General features: G+C 40.4%; 1 protein-coding gene across 11 annotated transcripts in view; it reads left to right on the top strand.

Moving 5' to 3' along the window:
- The window catches only part of NCKAP5 (NCK associated protein 5), a 1051318-nt gene that overhangs the window by 982316 nt on the left and 47753 nt on the right, over positions 1–21249 (top strand). For 9 of the 11 annotated variants that reach the window (XM_068545242.1, XM_068545246.1, XM_068545248.1 and 6 more), the window contains one exon: positions 19436–19750. In XM_068545242.1, the coding sequence (XP_068401343.1) occupies positions 19436–19750 (315 nt within the window). Of the gene's footprint in view, positions 1–19435; positions 19751–21249 lie in introns of those variants that run through there. The other 2 variants (XR_011074154.1, XR_011074153.1) reach the window with 2 other exon arrangements.

Raw genomic sequence — 21249 nt, forward strand, 5'->3', positions numbered from 1 at the left:
CTCCACCTCCTCCTTCTCACCGTGGTTACTTTCCTATGATGATTTTTCCCCAGTGCTCTCTCACTTGGCTCCTTATTTTAGGAGCCCTTCCATGACTGTACTCCCAAGTCTTCACATTTAGAAAAATGAGAGACTTATTTGATGCCTCTTTCACCTCCTTCTCATCTTCAGGAGGTACACAGTTTCTAAAGAATCAACAGCACGTTCAATATTATTCAACATGTGACGATAATGTCTTTCTGTTGGAAGGCCGAGTTATGACAGATGCCCTTAGAGGGTACCAGCGTGTATTCCTGATAACATCTTTTGAATTTTTATGGATTGGCCTTGCGTCTGAATGTCTGCTGCTGCTCATCAGATTTTCTGTCAAGTCTTGTTTACTTTTCCTGAATGCCACAGAAAAGGCAAAATATGTGTAAGATTCACATTCAGAACGCAGGGTCAGCGGTACTCAACTGATTCCTGAGCCTTCACATTTTTTATACAACTTCCTTAACTTCTCAGGAATCAAACTAATGCAGCATAAACGGCACTGAACCTGGAGCCAGCATACCTAAGTTTCAGTGACAATTTTGTCCTTTATTAATTAAGCAAATCTTTGTCTTGGTTTCTGTATCTGTAGACTGGAGGTACTGGCTTCTGTCTTCCCCAACGCAGCTCATGATTGTTGGGAAAGTCAAAGGAGGTGAAGTTCATGGCTGCACATTCTAAATGTAAGATGGGCCCCAAGTGCCAGGGACTCCTTTATACCAGCGTCTGGGGCTCTGTTAGGTACCAAAGCCATAGTCATATGTGGGCCAGTTGTCTATTTCCATTCCTGTTGGTACTCTAGATGAAACACTGCCCTGTGTAGCTAAGCAGATATTTGAGGGTTTTATCCCATGTCATTTCTCTTACATATCTTTTTAAGGAAAAAGATGCTACCTTTATGATCCTCTTGCTTTAAAAGCCCAAAGGCCAGAAACTCCTCATTAGGTCCATCGTGGAGAATGAATACAGGTGGTGAGAACAGAAGGCCTGGGGGTACGGTTTGATAGCGTACTGAAGGTAGATGTGAAAAAAGAATTTGAAAAGGACAGTATTTTTGAACACGAGCTTATTGAAAAAGTGGGATTGAAGAGGAAAAAGAGAAGAAAGTCACATCACACTAAATAGGTTTTAAGGTACATCAGACTATTTTAAATGATAGCTATAAAACCTCATTAGAAGGGAAGTGCTTTTAAAAGAAACCTCCTGACTTGATTATAAATGGCTCACTGGAGTCCATAATGAAATGGTTATTGAATTAGGAAAAAATGGTGATAAATACCAGAAGAGAGACCCTAGAAGATGAATATATTCTCAGCAGCATCTTAGAATTTGGTCTGAAGCGGAAGCGTGGGTTAAGGTCATAATAGTTGCCAAGTAGTAGAAAGGGCTCTGGACTTGGAGTTAGAAGACCTGACTTTGAATCCTGGCTGCTGCATATCTACTCATGTCCCCGAGAGACGTCTGTTCCCTGTGCATTTGTTTTCTCATCTGTAAAATGGAAATGATCACTGATACATAGCGTTGCTGTGCAATTCCATTGAAATAATGACTAAGAGAGAATGTAGCAAATGTTATGGTTGGTGCCCCAGTATTTGTCTCCAGGGGTACCAGGTGATTAGGACAGTCGTGGTAACCGTCCTTGCCAGTAATTAGAACCCAGGCCTGAGTCACTCACCGAGTCGCATCCTCCCAGTGACATGGATTGGTCCAAGAGTGAGCTTGTGACCTCATCTGACTCACTGTCAGGGGACAGGGTAGTTGGAGGTTCGGAGAGAAATCACATCGAGTCAGCTTCTCTTTCCCTCTAGTCCTGGGAGTGTAGAGCTGACTGGTACGGGGCTGCTCCAGCCAACTCCTACCAACGTGAAGATAGAGCTGAGACGCAGGAGCAGCACAGAGTCAAGAGAACCGCAGGGAAGGGGAAGCCAAGGGCCTAGATTAAGGCAGCCCTGAAGCTAGCTCTAATTCTGGACGGTGAGCTGACACATACTTACTGTTTAACGCATTACTTTCCTCCAGAAGCATCCTCACTGACTCAGAGCGCTCAGTAAGCTGAATACAGAGGACAGGACTGGAATCACGTCGTAGTCAAGCATGCAGGCTTTGTGGCTTATATAGACCTTGGTCCAAACCCTGGCTCTCCTACTTGTAGCTGTACGACCATGGGCAACTTTATTAACCTCCTTAAACCTCAGTTTCCTCATACGTAAAATGTGTCCGTTGCATGTTGCATAGTAACCCGATGCAAGCAAAGTGCTTGCCCTGTAGTAAGCAGTCAGCAAATGTTGTTATGCTCCAGAAATATGAGGTGTGATGAAGGTCAAATGCATCAACACAGAGCATGCCTAGTCATGATTTAGTGGCTCTGCTCCTTAAGGACCCTTGCTGCAAAGGAATCTGGGACACACAGCCAGGGAAGCCAGGGGTCTAGGCACCACGCCCCAAGCTGGAGAAGTCCTGGGCTGCAGAGTCCCTGGCAGGTTCCCTGATACTGGGGGTCCCCAACCCTACTGGGAGGCAGGTTGATGAGTAGAGGGAGGGAGCATGAGCTTTGGAGTTGGACTTGCACTCTGTCCAATCACCATCGTCACTTCTCAGAGCTTTGCTTCCTCTTCTACCAAATGGGGATAATAGTAGCTACTTCCCAAGATTGTTGAAAAGATGAAGGAGTACACAAATCCTTGTGTGTGCTGCCTGGATCTGGGATTAAGGACTAGCTACCGTGTTGCTTCCTAGTGACTCCCGAAGATCCTCCCTCGTCAGCATCACTTTCAAATGCCTCTAAAGGTTATTCAAGGTTTACATGGGGAAAGCCCAGTTCCTCTGTTCAGCCATGTTCAGCCAGGATTACTTATAGTTTTGGATTTCAATAAATCTTTATTGGCAGGTTGGGCACATAATATTTAAAATCAGGTATATTCAGTTGTAATTTATATACAACAAAATTTACCCATTCCAAGTGTCCAGTTCAGTGAGCTCTGACTAATGCATGTGCTTGTATAACCACTACCACAATCAAGATATATAACATTTTAATCACCCCAAAATATTCCCTCATGCCTCTACATCTGAACCTCTCTCAACACCACTGGTCCCAGGTAACCACTGATATGCTTCTTATCACTGTAGTTTTGCCTTTTCTAGAATTTTATGTAAATGGAACTAATCATACAGTATATAGTATTTGGCGTTTGGCCTCTTTTAATTAGCCTAACGGTTTTAAGAACCGTCCGTGTTGTTATCTGTATCCGCAGTTGTGTGTGTGTGTGTGTGTGTGTGTGTGTGTGTGTGTGTGTGTGTGCGCGCGCGCACGTGCACTTTATTGCTGATAAGCATTTCACTGCATGGACGTACCACATTTATTTATCCATTCACTAGCTTATGGACATTTCAGTTATTTCCATTTGGGCTATTATGCGTAAAGCCACCGTATATATTTGTATATATGAGTCTTCGGGTGGATATATATTCTTTTCTTTTGGTTAACAGTATTATTGTGGGGTCACATGATGAGTGTATGTTTAACTTTACAAGAAATTGCCAAACTGTTTTCCAAAGTAGTTTTACCATTCTGTATCCCTACCAACAATGTATGAGAATTCAGCTTGTTCCACATTTTCACCAACATTTAATATTCTTAGTCTTTTTAATTTTAGCCATTTTTAGGGGAGTATACTGATATCTCATTGTGGTTTTAATTTGCATCCCCCTAATGTCTGATGATGTTGAGCATCTTTTCCTGTGTTTATTTGCCATCCATGTATCTTCTTTGGTGACATATGCATTCAAATTTTTTGCTCAATTTGGTAGAGTTGCTTGTCCTTATTATTGCATTAGAGGTCTTTTTATTCTGTATCCAAATCCCTTATTAGAAATAACTTTGCTCTATTCTTCCAGCCTGTTGCTTGCCTTTTAATTTTCTTAACAATACTTTTGAAGAGAAAGTCTTTTATTTTGATCAAGTTTAACTATTTTTTTTTAAATTTTATGATTCATGTTTTTGACTCTGTTTAAGAAATTGCTACCTAATCCAAGGTCACAGAGATGTTCTCCTTTGTTTTCTTTTAGAACTTTTATGGTTTTTGCTCTTACGTTTCAGTCTATGCATTAATTTTTGTGTATAGCATAAGGAAAGAGGTGAGGTTCATTTTTCCCCCGTATGAATATTCAGTGTTTCCGGTACCCTTTGTCGAAGTACTGTCTTTCCCTTATTAAATTACCTTGTCATCTTTGTCAGGAAACAATTGACAATATATTTGTGAGTCTGTTTCTGGAATGTGTTCTGTTCCATTGATCTATATGCAAATCCTTACCCAATACCACATTCTCTTGATTACTGTAGCCAAATAGAATTCAGGTAGTGTGTACTGTCAGTCTTCAGACGGTGTTTTACTTTTTAAAAAAATGTTTGCATTCCTGAATAATTTTAGAATCAGTTTCTCAATGTCTATAGAAAGCCTGATAGTGCTTTGATTAGGAGTCCATTGAATCTATAGATCAACTCAGAGAGAATTGATATCTGAATAATATTGAATATTCTGGTCCATGAATGTATTTAGAGCACATTTCTTCAAAACTACAATGAGGTATCACCTCACACCGGTCAGAATGGCCATCATCAAAAAAATCTACAAACAATAAATGCTGGAGAGGGTGTGGAGAAAAGGGAACCCTCTTACACTGTTGGTGGGAATGTAAACTGATACAGCCACTATGGAGAACAGTATGGAGGTTCCTTAAAAAACTAAAAATAGAACTACCATATGACCCAGCAATCCCACTACTGGGCATATACCCAGAGAAAACCATAATTCAAAAAGAGTCATGTACCAAAATGTTCATTGCAGCTCTATTTACAATAGCCAGGACATGGAAGCAACCTAAGTGTCCATCGACAGATGAATGGATAAAGAAGATGTGGCACACATATACAATGGAATATTACTCAGCCATGAAAAGGAACAAAACTGAGTTATTTGTAGTGAGGTGGATGGACCTAGAGACTGTCATACAGAGTGAAGTAAGTAAAAAAGAGAAAAACCAATACCATATGCTAACACATATATATGGAATCTTAAAAAAAAAATGGTTCTGATGAACCTAGGGGCAGGACAGGAATAAAGACGCAAATGTAGAGAATGGACTTGAGGACACGGGGAGGGGGAAGGGTAAGCTGGGACGAAGTGAGAGAGTAGCAAGGACATATATACACTACCAAATGTAAAATAGATAGCTAGTGGGAAGCAGCCGCGTAGCACAGGGAGATCAGCTCGGTGCTTTGTGACCACCTAGAAGGGTGGGATAGGGAGGGTGGGAGGGAGACGCAAGAGGGAGGAGATACGGGGATATGTGTATACGTACAGCTGATTCACTTTGTTATAGAGCAGAAACTAACACACCATTGTAAAGCAATTATACTCCAATAAAGGTGTTAAATAAAAAAAAAGAAAAAAAGAAACTGCCAAATATCTCTTACTGAAAAGGACCACAAGGAGATGAGATAGAACACAGTTAGGAATTGTACCTGTAAAAGGAAACATTGAGGACCACTGCGGCGCCCTCCCCTCACACCTGGCTCACAATGGCAATGGCAATGGAATTTGGTACTTGGCAAAGTGTGTGCTGGGCTCTCCCACGTGGCGGTGCTTGAAGCACGTCTTGCGGAGTGTGCTTTCTATCATTCCTCGTGGCCAGCTGTCCTGGTGAGAGGAAGCTCCACTACTCACGCATACGACATGTCACGGTAGTAATAACAGCACTTACTCATATTTACATTTACATGTCTGGTCTTTTCTTAATCTGTTCCTCAGAAAGAAAACTCAAATACTGGACAGTCTGGTTTAAAACCAGACATGTGGCAACCATATTTACTAAAACCTCACTGGCTGCCAGGCAATGTGCTATTTGCATTCACATGTATTATGTGTATTATATCTTATTAAACCCTTGTAATGGTAAAAAAATAAAATAAAATAAAGCAGATTTCTAATAAACAGCATACAATTGGGTCTTGATCTTTTAAAAACCAAATCTGACAATCTCAGCCTATTAATTGGGATATTTAGGCCATTTAATATAATCTACATAGTTGGGTTTAGATCTACCATCTTACTAGGTATTTTATTTGTCCCATCTGTTCTCTCTCTGTTTGCCTCTTTTTCTGCCTTCTTCTGATTTTCGGTTTTTGTTTTTGCACTGGTAATTTAATTTTTATTTTTAATCTATTTTTAAAAGTTAAACAATTCTCTAAGACTTGTAATAAAAACAGGTTTCTCTGCTCCAATCCTTACAGCCTTGGGCCCTACAGCCTACAGCTAGTTTCCAGTCTCTCAGCTATTTCTTTCCGCCTTGCACCTCCATATTCTGAAATTATAAACCTACACTGCCATTTCTTGAGTTTTTGAAAATGTAAACTTATCTATTGACTTTCTATCATGGAAGATTATGAATTTGCATTCTTGACCCATTCTTCTTCCCTTATTTCTTCCAAAAAATTGTATTAGAGATTTTGGTTAACTTAATATGTATGGTTTATACCCTTATGATTATGTAAATACTGTTCACTGATGAACTAATTATACTACTTAGAGTATAATATGATCCCAGTTCCTTTCTTGTACAGCTTAGAATTTTTTCTAGCATTAATAATGGCATTTTCTCCCAATTATCTTAGGCTCCTATGTGCTGATCATTGATTCCAAATTCTCCAACAAAATTGTAAGGCCCCTCTCAATATTATTTTCCACATAATCAAATGCATCAGGTCACGGACAATTTCTTTTAAATGTTTTCTCTATGAGCCATCCCCAGGGAGCCTGTGTCCCCCTGCTCTCTGGGGCTGTTTCTGCCTTCTTTTGAATTGAGAATTTTTCATGATTCCACCTCATCTCCATTTGCACCTTATTAGCTATACATCTTTGGGTTTTAGTGGGTTTTTTGGCTTTTTTGGGGTTTTTTTGGGCTTGTTTTAGTGATTGAACTAATTGTTAAATGTAATTTAACTACATCTTTACTTTAGCACCGTTTATCTGTAACGTATCTATCTACATTACAGATTACTTTCTTATAACCCCTCTCACCCTTTATGCTATTGTATATTTTACTTCTACGTATGTTAGAAAGCTTGCAATATGTTTTTATATTGGCTTTAGTGAATTATCTCCTAAAGAGATTAAAAAATAAGAAAAATATACTTTATATAGCATATACTTACCATTTCTTGCATTCTTCATTCTATTGTATACATCCAGATTTCTACCTGATACCTATTTTTCATCTGCTTGTGAAACTTCCCTTAATATCTTACACTAAACATTCTCTGGCAATGAATTCTCTCAGCTTTTGTTAGTTTGAAAAGCATATATTTTTTTCTTGGTTATTAAATTAGTTGAAAAGTTGATTAATTAGAATTAATTTTTAAAATGTTGACAGGTTTTGTTTTGTTTCTTTCCCTCTCAAGACTTTAAAGATGTTATTTCATTTTCTTCTGGCTTATGTAGTTTCTTTTTTTTTTTTTTTACTAATTAATTAATTTATTTTTGGCTGTGTTGGGTCTTCGTTTCTGTGCGAGGGCTTTCTCCAGTTGCGGCGAACGGGGGCCACTCTTCATCGCGGTGCGCGGGCCTCTCACTGTCGCGGCCTCTCCCGTTGCGGAGCACAGGCTCCAGACGCGCAGGCTCAGTAGTTGTGGCTCACGGGCCCAGTTGCTCCGCGGCATGTGGGATCTTCCCAGACCAGGGCTCGAACCCGTGTCCCCTGCATTGGCAGGCAGATTCTTAACCATTGCGCCACCAGGGAAGCCCTGGCTTATGTAGTTTCTGACATGAATTCTACTATCAGTTTTATCTTTGCTCTGTAAAGTATCTTTTTTCTCAGTTGCTTTTAAGATTTTTGTCTTTTTCACTGATATTCAGTAGTTTGATTATGATGAGCCTAAATGTCATTTTCTCCATGTTGGTTCTGGTTGAGGTTCATTGAGTCTCTTGGATTTGGGGTTTATAGTTTTTTATCAAATATGTACATTTTTGGTTATTACTTCACATAATTTTTTTCCCCTTTCTCTCTTTTCTTTCCTTCTGGGGCTCCAGTTGTACATATTTAAACCATTTCATATTGACATCCAGGTCACTGATGGTCTATTTCTTTAAGTCTTTTTTCTCTATGCGTTTTATTTTGGATAATTTATTTTGTAATGTTTAAAAATTCACTGATCTTTCTTCCTGCTATATCTAATAGCTCTGCTAATCTGCTATTAATTCTGTATAAGTGTATTTTTACATTTAAATATAGTTTTTCCTGTCTACAATTTCCATTTGTGTATTTTTATTATTTTATTATTTCCAAATTATCTTCAAATTTTACTTTATATCTTTGTACATAGTTGTGACATCGACGGTATTTTTCAGTTCTTGTTTAATTTCATCATCTCTCATTACTGTGTCTGTTTCTATTGATTAATTTCTCTCTTGAATATGGATCATATTTTCCTGCTTCTTTTCATGCCTGGTGGTGATTTTTAATTGGATGCCAGAGATTGTAAATTTTACATTGTTGAGTACTAGATTTCATTGTATTCCTGTAAAGACTGTTGTTCTTTATTTTGAGGTGCATTTAAGTTACTTGCAAATTAGTTTCATTTTTCAAGGCTTCCTTTTACGTTTTGTTATGACAAATTCAAGGGAACCTTTTTTCTGGGAATAATTTATCCTCACGACTATGGCTTGACCATTCTTAGGACTGTACCATGTGGTCCATGTTTGGGGAGGCCTATCCTCTCTGGATGGTGGAAACATAAACTGTTTTCAGCCTTATGTGAGCTCAAGAAATGATTCAACCTACTGCTTCATAGTCATTGCTTCTCTGACCTCATGCATTTCACCTCATGCGTGTTCAGGTTAATACACAGTGGAAGACTAGAGCGAAACCTCTGCTGTTATCATTTCTTTGCAATACATAGCCCTGCAAGCTCTAGCTGCCTAGACAGCCCCTTCCCCGCCCCACCGACATGCCTGCGTTTACCTCTGCTTGAATTCAGCAGGCCCTCCAGACTCTGTTCATATTTCTTCTCTCTCAGTGTTTCAGTCTGGAAACCATCACCGGGCAGTTGGCTACAGAGATTATAGAGCTCGCTTCATTTGTTTTCCTTGAGTCAGAGATCAAGTTTTATGTTGCCTGTTGTCCAATGTCTGAAAACAGTGTTTAACAGTATGTGTTGTTCCTGTCACAGTTAATCATTAATGGACAGAAGCAAATGTCTCCCTATATTTTTGCCCATATTCGTATCCTTTGGTCTGTTGGATTTCATTACTCCTTTATTATCTTCCTGTAGAAACAACCATGGAATATTGGAGAGTGGAGAGTGGCAGCTGAAATGGAAAGATAGGCTCATATCTACTTCAGCCTTCTCTTCACCCACATTTCAGCTACAGTCACATAAAAGAAAAATAAATGATCCTTGAATATCCACTTAAAATAGATTAACTTATATTAATTAAAATCCTGAACCAAGCAAGTAAGGCATGTTAAAGTGAATTTTTTATTTAAAGTTTCAGGGTATGAAGACTTAAGCTTTTTTCCTTTCCGCATACAATTTGAAAAATCATTAACATTGAATAAATATAGAGACAAATGGAGAAGAACATCTATGAGCTTTAAATTCTTATCTTTCTGGGGTCTTTTATTAAATATCTATAATTACAGTAATAAAAGAAAACTAAAGTAATTTGTAATTTTAGAGTATATAAAATTTTAATTAAAAAAAATAGGTTAGGGACTTCCCTGGTGGTGCAGTGGTTAAGAATCCTCCTGCCAATGCAGGGGACACGGGTTCGAGCCCTGGTCTGGGAGGATCCCACATGCCGCAGAGCAACTAAGCCTGTGCACTACAACTACTGAGCCTGCACTCTAGAGCCCACGAGCCACAACTACTGAGCCCACATGCCACAACTACTGAAGCCCATGTGCCTAGAGCCCATGCTCCGCAACAAGAGAAGCCACTGCAGTGAGAAGCCCGCACACTGCAATGAAGAGTAACCCCAGCTCGCCGCGACTAGAGAAAGCCCGCGCCTTGCTCACCACAACTAGAGAAAGCCCACACCCAGCAACAAAGACCCAACGCAGCCAAAAATAAATAAATAAGATAAGTAATTTTTTAAAAATAAATAAATAAATACATAAAATAGGTTAATAATACATAGGAGGACTTCCCTGGTGGCGCGGTGGTTAAGAATCCACCTGCCAATGCAGGGGATACGGGTTTGAGCCCTGGCCCTGGAAGATCCCACATGCTGCAGAGCAACCAAGCCCATGTGCCACAACTATTGAGCCTGCGTGCCACAACTACTGAGCCCGCGTGCCACAACTACTGAAGCCCACATGCCTAGAGCCCATGCTCCACAACAAGAGAAGCCACCGCAATGAGAAGCCCATGCACCACAACAAAGAGTAGCCCCTGCTCGCCGCAACTAGAGAAAGCCACGCAGCAACGAAGAACCAAAGCAGCCAAAAATAAATAAAATAAATAAATTTAATAATACATAGGATGCTTTACCTCTTGTAAACATCTTTAATAAATTTTTTGTGTGTTGCTAAATTGATAGATCTGAATCTCCTCATGCTTCTCTGTTTTTATATGCTTCCTACCAGGGAAAGCTGTTTTGACTCTCTTCCTGCAGCAGCTTACCTCCAGTTTATTTTCCTTCCTCCCTTCGCTCACTTGCCTTATCAAAGCAGATATTATCCAGGCAGGTAAAATGGAGAGCAGAGGCAGTTGTCCATATAATTCAGCAAACCCGATATGGAATTTTAGAGATTTAGAGAGACAGATTTACCCATAATAGCCATCTGTGTCTATCAGATTCACCAGATAATTGTTCAACTTTTCACTTCCTTTTGGCAGGACAGACAGAGATGGAGTGAAGCTAAGAGAGAGGGTAGATCATCGAACAGATACAAGGACAACCTTTTAGGATAAATATGCTGTATCTTCTCTAAGGGGAAATTGTGACTTACTAATTTGGGAATCTGATCTGAGAATGTAATAAGTGTGTGAACCAAGGAGAATCAGTAAACATCATTTGTTTAGACCTTTAATATGCCTTTCATAAGCACCAGCCCAAAAGTGGATTAAAAGAAGATAGGAGCAAATAGCTGGATTATCATTAGACTGGGGAGAAAAAGTTGAGGCTAGAGCAATTTTGTCATGGATATAGAATGAGCAGGGATAACAGGAAACAAAAGGGAGAGATAAATTGGCATTTCTTCAATTAGCAAAATGACGGACACAGATCAGGGCTGGAACCATAGTGGTTCTGCATGTTTATGGTACTCTAGAAAGTTTTGCTAATAAAATTAAGGGCTTTTTTTTTTTTCAATTAGAAAAATATCTGAGGAGGACAAGACTTGACATATGGATAGGAAAGTGTTTAAGTGGTAATCATCACTCTGTGAGGAATTGGGAGGAATCTATGTTGTATTCTCATAAACAAGGACTTTGACCTGGAAGTGGTGACTCCCAAAACAAGATGTAGCAATCTGGGATCCAAGTCTGTTCCTAGACCAGCTGACCAAGTCAAGCAAATACTGGTTTGTAAACTGTAGTGATCACGTTAGCCTACTCTTATATATCACAGTAAATATCACGTACAAATCTCACCACTGTTTTACAAGACAGGCATAGTAGCATAGCAAGACACGAAGGAGTTATGTGAAGATCTCAAGATTTTTCAGTCTAGAAGAATAAGAGTCTAGAGATAATTATTAAAATTTGTAAAATCAGGAAGGGTTTGGAAAGTTGCGTAACCAATCTCAGAATACTAGACCAAGAGCCATCCCCCAGACCTTTGAAGAGGTTGTCTTAGTGTCAGTCGCAAGACGAAGCACGTATTATAGCGAACCTAAGGAATTTTTTTCTCAGGGTTTATACCAGCTGAATAATTACATAAATTTAAGGAGGATTTCTATTAATTCGTGGTCTGCATGGGCATTTGGAACACATTTCTGACCTTTTCCAGTCTATATCCTTGAGTCACATCCCACTGCAATATTTTATGTGGTGCTACCACTGTCAGACAGAATATTGGGTTCACAGGATACCAACCCAGTCTGAGGTGACATGTCTTTTATATTGGTTTAAATAACTTGTCCTTCACCTTGACAAAGGAGTTTTATGATCTGCTTTTTTCTTTTTAAAAATTTTTGTCATATTAGCTCCCTTCATTTTTTCTCATATTTATTCCCTATGTACCAGTGTACCAGACCTCCAAAGTTCCAGTCTTCCTTTATGTCAAAGAGAACACAAGGGTTAGAAAATAAATTTACATTCTCCATTATACTTTTCAAATCTCAGAAAGCTTAAATCCAGTTTGAACTTAGAAGCTGAGTATTTACATGCATTCTGAAGCCATCAAATTGAATTTACTCTTCCAGAAGGTCATCTTAATGCCACAGTCAAAAGTTACCCGATGTTTGTGAATAAATAGCCAATATAGTCATTTTGGACTACTTTAACAAAACCACAGGGTAAACTTAGAATGAATAACCTACATTTAATTGATGTGGCTTTGGCAACAGACTTAGTTTTTCTTAGCTTATTTCAGCCATACAGCTGAAGAGAAGGATGTGCAAATAAAGAGATCTGTTCTCCCATCTGTAGTTAAGTTTCTATTGCCAATACCACACATAGCTTAAGATGTTTAGGAACCTGGAGAGAACTCATACAAAGACTCATTTACATGACCAATTGCATTATAGGAAAGTATGCCAGTTAGTAATACGGTATTACTATTAAACACCCATGAGTTCCTCTTTCTGGCTGGTGAATTGTGTTGAGTCCTCATTCAACACAATTTGAAATTTTGTTTGGCTGAAACTTTGTAGGTATGATTAAAGTTCTCAAAGTAAAAATGCGCTTGGGTTTTAAAGTTTTCCATTTTCCTAGGATTTACGAGTGTGGAAGAGGGGGAAAAAAAACAGTGATTACTGAAGTAGTTTGTTTGAATATATAAGAGAGGGTAGATCATTGCACGGAAGCAAGTGTAACCTTTTAGGATAGACTGAAAATCAGAGCTTACTAATTTGGGAATATTCCCTGAGAATGTAGCAAGTCTGTGAACAAAGGATAATTGGTAAACATCATTTGCTTAAGCTTTTTAAAAAGCCTTTCCGGTGCCTATTCCACAATGGATTTCTTGGGAAAATGGACTCCATCTTTTCTATACATGAGGCAGCTTGCAACCAACTCCAAGTACTTTGCTCCATGTTTATAATCGTTCATTAACGATGTGATCAAGTAACCCCCAAGGAAATGGTTGCCACATGGCCCTTGCTTAGGAAATAACCGGGGCAGTTGTTTAGTGAAATGTGCCCAGGTGCTGCAGTAGAGCACTGACCACAAAGGTGAAAGTTTGGTCTGTCTTCGATTCCAGACAGTGTGTGTATTACGTACCTGCAGGGGCCCTCACCTCTCCTTGACAACCCCTTCTGGAAACTTACAGAGTACCTACTTTGTAACGAGCATTATTACCAATGAGCTATAATTATATGATGTCGGGATCGTTTAAAAATTCCCTTGTTGTGACACAGCCAGCAGGTAGCCAAGCAGATCGTCAAGCCTAGTCTTTCCCACTCTGAAGCCTATTGTCTTTTCGCTTCATTCTTCTGAATATTTAGACTAACTTGGAACTCAAGTCGGGTTTGCTCAAGCCTGTCCTATACTTTAATCTGTAGAAGACTGAGGAAAAAATGAGTTAGTGCCCTTTCCCAAACACTCAAAATCAGTGCTAATACAGATTGCACTAACTTGGAAATTTATATTAACTGAAACAGTGCTGGAAATAAGCTTTTCCCTTTGCAGCTATTTTTAAATACAGTGTTACAATGTAAAGGAATAGTGTAAAACAAATTTGGAAGATGCAAGAAGAAGCCAATTAAGAGAACAAATTGTTTTAAAAGAGAAAAACCTCACTGTTTTGTGTAAACACATAGAAGAAGTTGCTGAGTAATCTCATCTGTTCACTACAAATGGCTCCCAGGAACTTGCCTCTGTGCTAACTTGGTTCTTGTGCTACTATGCATGCTGATGTTAAATGTGATGCCGGCACTCAGCTTGGCATCTACACTCCCTGAGGATGAGGGCAGGAGGAATGAGGCCAGACCTGGGACCTTCCAGCCCAGTGATGCTTTGAGGTAGGGGCGGGGGCCAAGGCGGATGGATACTAAAGCCACATTCCCCGCACTATCCTTCGTCTTGGTCACTGACCCTTGCTCTGAGGGCTTGGAAGTATTAAGAAATCTGTCTTTCAAATATTCAATAATTCTGAATGATCTTATCCCCCTGGCTATCTGAATTACTGAAGTCTGGCTGTATGAGAAATATAGCTGCACAGAAAAAGGAAGTCAGCTGTTTTCTCTGGTTGCTGAAGTGAGAACAAAAAACAGCAGATTGGGATTTCAAAAGGAAAAGTTCATATTCAATTTAATTTCAGGAAGAATTTCCTGAAGATGAGAGCTTATTTCATCCACCTATTTTTTCATTACACTCCGTGCTAACTATGTGTCAGGCTCTGTGCTGCGTGTGGGTGATGGCGAATAAATCAGGCACTCTCTCGGCCTATCGTTATCATCAGCTCTATTAGCATATAATTGCCGTTCTGTAGAATAAAGGCGATGTAGAGTCAGGAACAGGCTTACATGGGAATTCTGAGGAGATGGATAAAACCCAATCTGCCCCCAGGCTGCTAGCAGTCTAATAACACTTATTTTGAGAATTGCTGCCATTTTCTGAATAATAGCTATGTACCTGTTCCAGGCCTCGTGCTATGTTTATTATGTGCTATGTTTCTAGTCCTTAGAGCGCCCCTGTGATGGAGGTTATATAATCTAATTTTCATATGAGGAAACTAAAGCCACCTGCTGGGGCACCTGGTCCAGGAGGAGAGGGCTGAAGCTCGCTGATGAGCTGAGTGGGGATTTTGTATCGCACATCCTAAGTTAACAGTTGAAAAACCCCTGGTTGAATTGTTTCTCCAAAATGTCTTCTCTGCCACCATCCCACGCAGAACGTCCCCCTTCTTGGCAACTCACCCCCCGCTGACTCATCCCCCCTCTCAGGCACTTATTAAATCCCTCTTTACTGAAGCTTTGAGGCCAGACAGTATTCCTAACACAAACACTCTGAACGTTCTTTCCAAAAAAGAAGGACCTAAAAATCCTCCTGTCAGCTGCTAACAGACTACAAAGCTGTCCATCTCCTTTCCTGCTGGAGGTATGCAAGATAATGCATCCAAGGTGACAGGAAAAGAAGGTCCCGAGTCCATTCTGTAAGGAAGAGATCCCCTACCTTGCTGACGTGCCCTGAACGGACCCCAGGTGTGCTGAGATGTTGAGCCCTCAGCTCTCAGGTAGCCGGGGGTCCCGGGGCAGCTGGTGTGTTCCTCAGTGACCTGTATGTGTGTATTTCCTATGTGTGCCAGAACTTTAAAAGGACTGGGGAGCCCTGCTGTAAGTCATCCCGTGAAACATCTGGGGCTTGTTGGTGGTGATAAGTGAGAGAATTTACCTTAAGAGACAGAAGGCAAATGGGATGAGGAGCAGTCATCAGGGTAGGAGGAGTCATTAGTGACCTTGAGCGGATGAAACCTGCTGGTCCATCTAGTGATCCAGCCCTTGAACTCATTAGCAAGGCCCTGTTGACAGCTGTTCTCACAGCCACAGCATGAACCTAAACGTGTTGTGAGGTCAGAACTGAGTCAACTCATTCTGGATGCAAGGCTGGCTTGTCCCTTTGAACTTTATTTTTATCACGGCCATTCAATTATTTTGTGAGTTCTTATAATCCCCTGAGGAAAAAAAAACTGACTTCAAAAGTACAATACCTAACACTTTTTCAGATTACAATATTTTTATGAACTGTGAGAAACTGTGAGTGCCTTAAAGAAACTACATAAAGAAGGTGTCAGCATTTTCAGTATAAACTCTATTTCCAAAGGTTTATGCATTCTGGAGAAATTTGCTTGAGGGGGAAACTTGGCATGTGGTGTCTGAGTTCTTGACTGTCCATACCTCATTTCATAGGTATTACAAATGAGTCCTTCAAATTCACTGCATTTGGCATCTGTAATTTTTAGAAATAAAAAGGTGGCTTTAATAACAGGTGATTTCTGCGTTTAATGTCAGTGCACACAATTCTTAGAGGATCAAAGAACTCAGGAATACCAGAAGTCCTGTTTTATAGCTTCTGATTATGGCAATATTGTGGAGGGAAAGAAGGGAAAAGAAAATAGTATAAAGGGACAGACACCAAAAAATGCTGGTGTCCTCAGATGGGCGCCAGAGTTAGACTTCCTTTATCTTTCTTCCTACCCCAGATTTCTCCCTGCCCTGTTTCCTGCCTGGCATTACAGGCCAGGCCAACATACATGGGCTTTAGTGTCTGGGGCCTTTCCCCAGAAAAATCACTGAAAAGGTTGCCAAGAATCCTACTTTGCTTTTTGAGTCTCCATTTGAAGGGACTGGATTAACTCATAAAATACCTGTAGGGGAGAGAGTTATTAGACAAAGCCAAAAAAATACTGCCCTTGCAGACAATGCCTGTCATCAGGGCCAGAGAGATGAGATAAATGCCAGAAAAACCCTGGCATGGAAGTCTACAGATGCGATCCAAGAGGGTGGGGGAAGAGGTACCAGACAACTGTGGTTCTCGGGAACCGTGCAGATGCCGGGAATGCCAACTGTTAACTCCATCCTCAGGACGGGAAGCATGGGAACCAGCTGGAATTCAGGGCCAGCACCAGTTCCATAGGAGAAGCTGGGCGCACTGGCCAGAGGCAGGGGGCCCTTCTGTGCGCTCTCAGCTCACAAGGCTGCCTCCATGGCTGCTGACTGAGCAGACCCCACGTCTGGATTTACCTGAACTTTTTGGCAGAATCAGTATAGCTTGGTGGCTAAGAACTTGGTCTCTGTACTTATGTAAGTCTGGATTCAAATCCAAGCTCTTTATTTACAGCATACAGCCTTGGACAAGTTACCTTTTTGAGCCATGATTTCTCATTTGTGAATGGCAATGATAGTTCTTACCCTTTAAGGTTGAGAAGATGAAGGAATGATACAAAGAAAGCAGTGAACTCCTAGCAGCAGCCAAACTGGATGATCCATTTTCACAAAAGGAAAAGAGACCCTGATGTTGCCATGCTGAGCGTTCTTTTATTCAGAGGTAGGCATCCTGGAGATGCTGGGAGGAAACTATTACGGCAGGCAGCCTGGGGCACGTAGGGACTGACCCAGCTGTCACGTCCCATGAATCTTTGATCCCCATCCCTGAAGACTGGGTCGATGCCGATCCACTAACTCCTGTGTGAGACTGAAATAGTTCAGACATTTAGAATTGCCCCAAGTACAACATATGGACATTGTTAAATATGAGGAGTGTCGTATGTCTAGGCTAACATGAAGAAAGGACACCAAATTCTGAATAAGAAGATCTTTCTTTTCTGGCATGGCCCTCCCATGCAAACAGCTGATTATTTCTCCAAAAGGCTATTTTGTAGCAACTGAGTCTGCTTAATTGAGGAGAAAATGAATAGAGAAGATAATGAATAATCTCGAAAGCTGGTTGAGAGGAAAGCTGACCAGGTGGAGGCCCTGAAATGAATGGAACTAAAACTTAGCCCTTGTGGTTCTGGGAAAGATCTCAGACGATAGCCACGGGATTCAGGGCTCCTGGAGTCCGTGATCAGTCTTTGAGATCAGATGGCATATGAGATAGCTAAATGGCACCATACTGGAGAAGGGGTATCTGTATCTTCCTACTAAATATCCCTTTGGAGACTGAATCCTCTCTTTTGATAGGGACTTCATCTTTCTAGTGCTTCTAAAGCCAAGGACCAAACCTACTAGAACCTATAAAAGCCAACTCTGTACCCACCCCGACCCCTTTGTTTTCACCTTAGTATTAGGAACTTCCCAGAATTCTAGTACTCAGAGCAAAGACGTTTTGAGGAGAAAGGTAGGGGAGTGGTCAAATTCTGAAGTTCAGATACTAACTGGTGAGTGTCAGATGAGATTGTGTGAGAAAGGTACTTAAGGATAAACTATTTACCTGTCAGATAGCTACTGAAATCTAATAAATATACCTAGTGTTTTTTATATGTCATCATTCATTATTTCCTTCATCCAGCTATCCTGCGGTGTGCTAGGGGTCATTCTAAATTCAAGAGATTCCACAGTGAACGTATCTTTATTCTCACAGAAACTCTATAAGGAACCTGAGACCTTGAGGGGTTAAGGATCTTATGTGGAGGGCTCACACAATTAGTTATTAGCAGAGACCAGACTCCCAAGCACCACTGCTAGCTGTTGAGCCTCTTGATACAAAGATCACAACATAGTCTATTATATTCCCCACCATGCCTAACACGGTGTTAAGTTGTGCCTCTTCCCCAGTCCTAGACTGATAAGATGCTAATACAAACTTTACTAAGGCTGTTTCACTCTAATATTATCATGTAAACAGGAGACTTTTGGGTGGCAAGTGGATCTTGGAAGCTGTCTCATTGGCTTAGATAAACTACACCACGTTTCAGGAATTAATTATATAATAATTTTTTCAGTTATTGTATTTTTCTTGGATATAAAATGTTTTGAAGATGAGATGTAATTGGCAGAATATGTCACACATATGGTGAAATCAACTTGATTTGTTTTAGGGAATAGTGGGATCCCTGGGAATGACAAGAAAGCCAAAGAGTACTGATGAGCTTTGTCATTGCATAAAGGTAGATGGAAAGACAGAAAGTGGCCCTATGATCTTCTCTGTAAGACCTCAGATGGCAGTTGAGTCATAGGAAGCCCACATGATAAGCGATGTACCTTTGGGGATGACCCTTATAGTATGTGAATTACCTGTCCCCACAGTCAAATGGAGAGACCAGAGACTTAGTTAACTGCTGGTGGATGATAATTCATGTAAGAGATGCACAACTGCCTTTGTTAGAACATCACTTCAACTTGTTATGTGTGCCCGTTACTCATCTTATTTCAGTTAATAAATGTTACCTAATTGATTGAAGTCATATGATTCCCAATTGAAATAAGGGTGATCAAAAATAATTTTTGGTCTCCAGTGACTGTTCTTTTTCTCTTATAACTCTAGAGAACCATGTACTTTGTGTGTACATGTGATTCTTGCTGCCAGTAATGGCTAACCTTCTTACTTCATATTATGTTAAGGGAATATTTCCATGTTCAATTAAATGTCTGTTTCATGCCACTCCCTGGAAATTTACTACACCCTTACGAGTATTTCTTCCTTCTAGATATCCCCTTTCCTCCAGACCAGATCCAAATGCCCATGATCCTTTTCTCCTTTTATGTGAGCAGTCTCTAATTCTCACTATGTTACTCTGTCTAGAAACAAACTGCCAGATGAGGACACTGGACAGTGGGATTGGAACCTTCCCGCTCCCAGACTCAGGAAATCGCTCAACGGGACGGTACATACGCCAAGCAGACTCCCCCGAGGACACTGAGCCCCTCCTGTCTCTCCAGCCAGCCCTTTGTGCAGCTTCTTCCATAAGAGCCCAGACCCTTGAACGAGAAGTGCCTTCCTCTGCAGACAGCCGGGGATCTGCAGACAACGCCATTGTTCATTCCACATCCGACCCCATCATGACTGCCAGAGGGCTGCGACCTCTTCAAAGTCGCCTCCCCAAACCAGCCTCCTCAGGTGAAATGCCCGTCACCTTCCAAATGAGATTGTTTTCTCACTAAAATCATGCACTTGCTGCCAAAAATGGAGAACAGGCAGCAGAAAAGATTTCCACCACGAGGTCAGTCAGTGACCTCTGCCCAGTGGAAATATAGATGCATGAAATCCCTTTATGTCCTCAACCAAAACATAAAAAGAAAACAAGTATGAAACATCGTCTACTCTCAGTATTATTTAAGGAGTGTACACACACATAAAGGAAACAAGCACGTTAGCACAGGTAGATGGATATATAAATTGATAAAGAAAAAACCATACAACATAGACTTCAGATTTTGTCTTTTAAAACTTAACTCTGAGTATAGACCAATCTAGGCCCAAGACATAAATTTAGCTGAAATGTTGTTTGCCCCCTCACAGAAACATATGTCTTCTGACATATTCCTATCCCGTTCAAATGTATTTATATGTTGAGCTATAAAAAACGTAGTTTGATATATTAGCAGTAGAGTGTCTGTTAACTACAACGGAATGGAGGGAGCCTTCCCACTGAGAAGTGCCATCCTTTGCTGCAGTCAATGGAAACAAGCTTTCATGATTAAAGACAGGGCCAGGCTAAGGGTCAAAGTTTTTCTCACTGTTCCCTCAAGATTAAAAATATTTATTGCAGCTCAGGATGACACTAAATAATTTTTAACTTGTGCGCCTCATGTTGCATTTATGACATGCATAAGCATATGAACTAGAATTCCAAAGACTTTCATTTATGATTTGATGATGAGAAAGCAACCACAAGTAGAGATTATACCATGGGCTTCTGAGAAATTAGAAAAGAAGACTTTTCATTAAACATCTGTGAGTCAATGTGATTGGGTTATTCCCATGGCTGAGTTCTTCCTCCATACAGTAACACTAACTGCCATGAATGTTTCCTCACAAACTTCTGCTTATTTCAAGCTAAGGCTACATTTTAAAAGGCTGGGACATATATTATTTTTGAAATAAATGTATTGTTAATTAATGACACAGCCTCCAGAGATTCAGGGGCGAAATTGTAGTTATAGATTATGTGCTCCATGCCTGACTACTCACATGTGTGACCTCAATTCAGCGGCAGGCGGCCGAGCGGACTCCATGATTAAACACTGTCATTATAACAAATTGAATAGAAACTGCAAGCCTTGAATTGCTTCATAAGAAGGGGATAGGAAGGAGATTGTTCTGATCTTGCTGCTAATATTCAGTGCACCGGTTTTCTTAGTTTTGTGTCTTAATTAGATTGTCGTGAAGAGCTGTAAAAAAAAAAAGTAGTATACAGTAGAGAGTGAGGTCAACACACTGCAGGACATTTTTGTGCCGTCCATCCCGAAGCTTCCTGTCTACCTTAAGATGTTGTCACTGCAGGTCAGAGGCAGGGCTGGCTTTCCAAGGCTTCTCTCTTTTCTGTGGCCATTGGTTACTCATTTTAAACATTAAGGAACGGAGATCTAGCTGGAACAAAAGGAAAGTGGTTTCGA

The sequence above is a fragment of the Eschrichtius robustus genome, chromosome 5 (genome assembly GCF_028021215.1).
Source record: "Eschrichtius robustus isolate mEscRob2 chromosome 5, mEscRob2.pri, whole genome shotgun sequence".
Classification (NCBI taxonomy): domain Eukaryota; kingdom Metazoa; phylum Chordata; class Mammalia; order Artiodactyla; family Eschrichtiidae; genus Eschrichtius; species Eschrichtius robustus.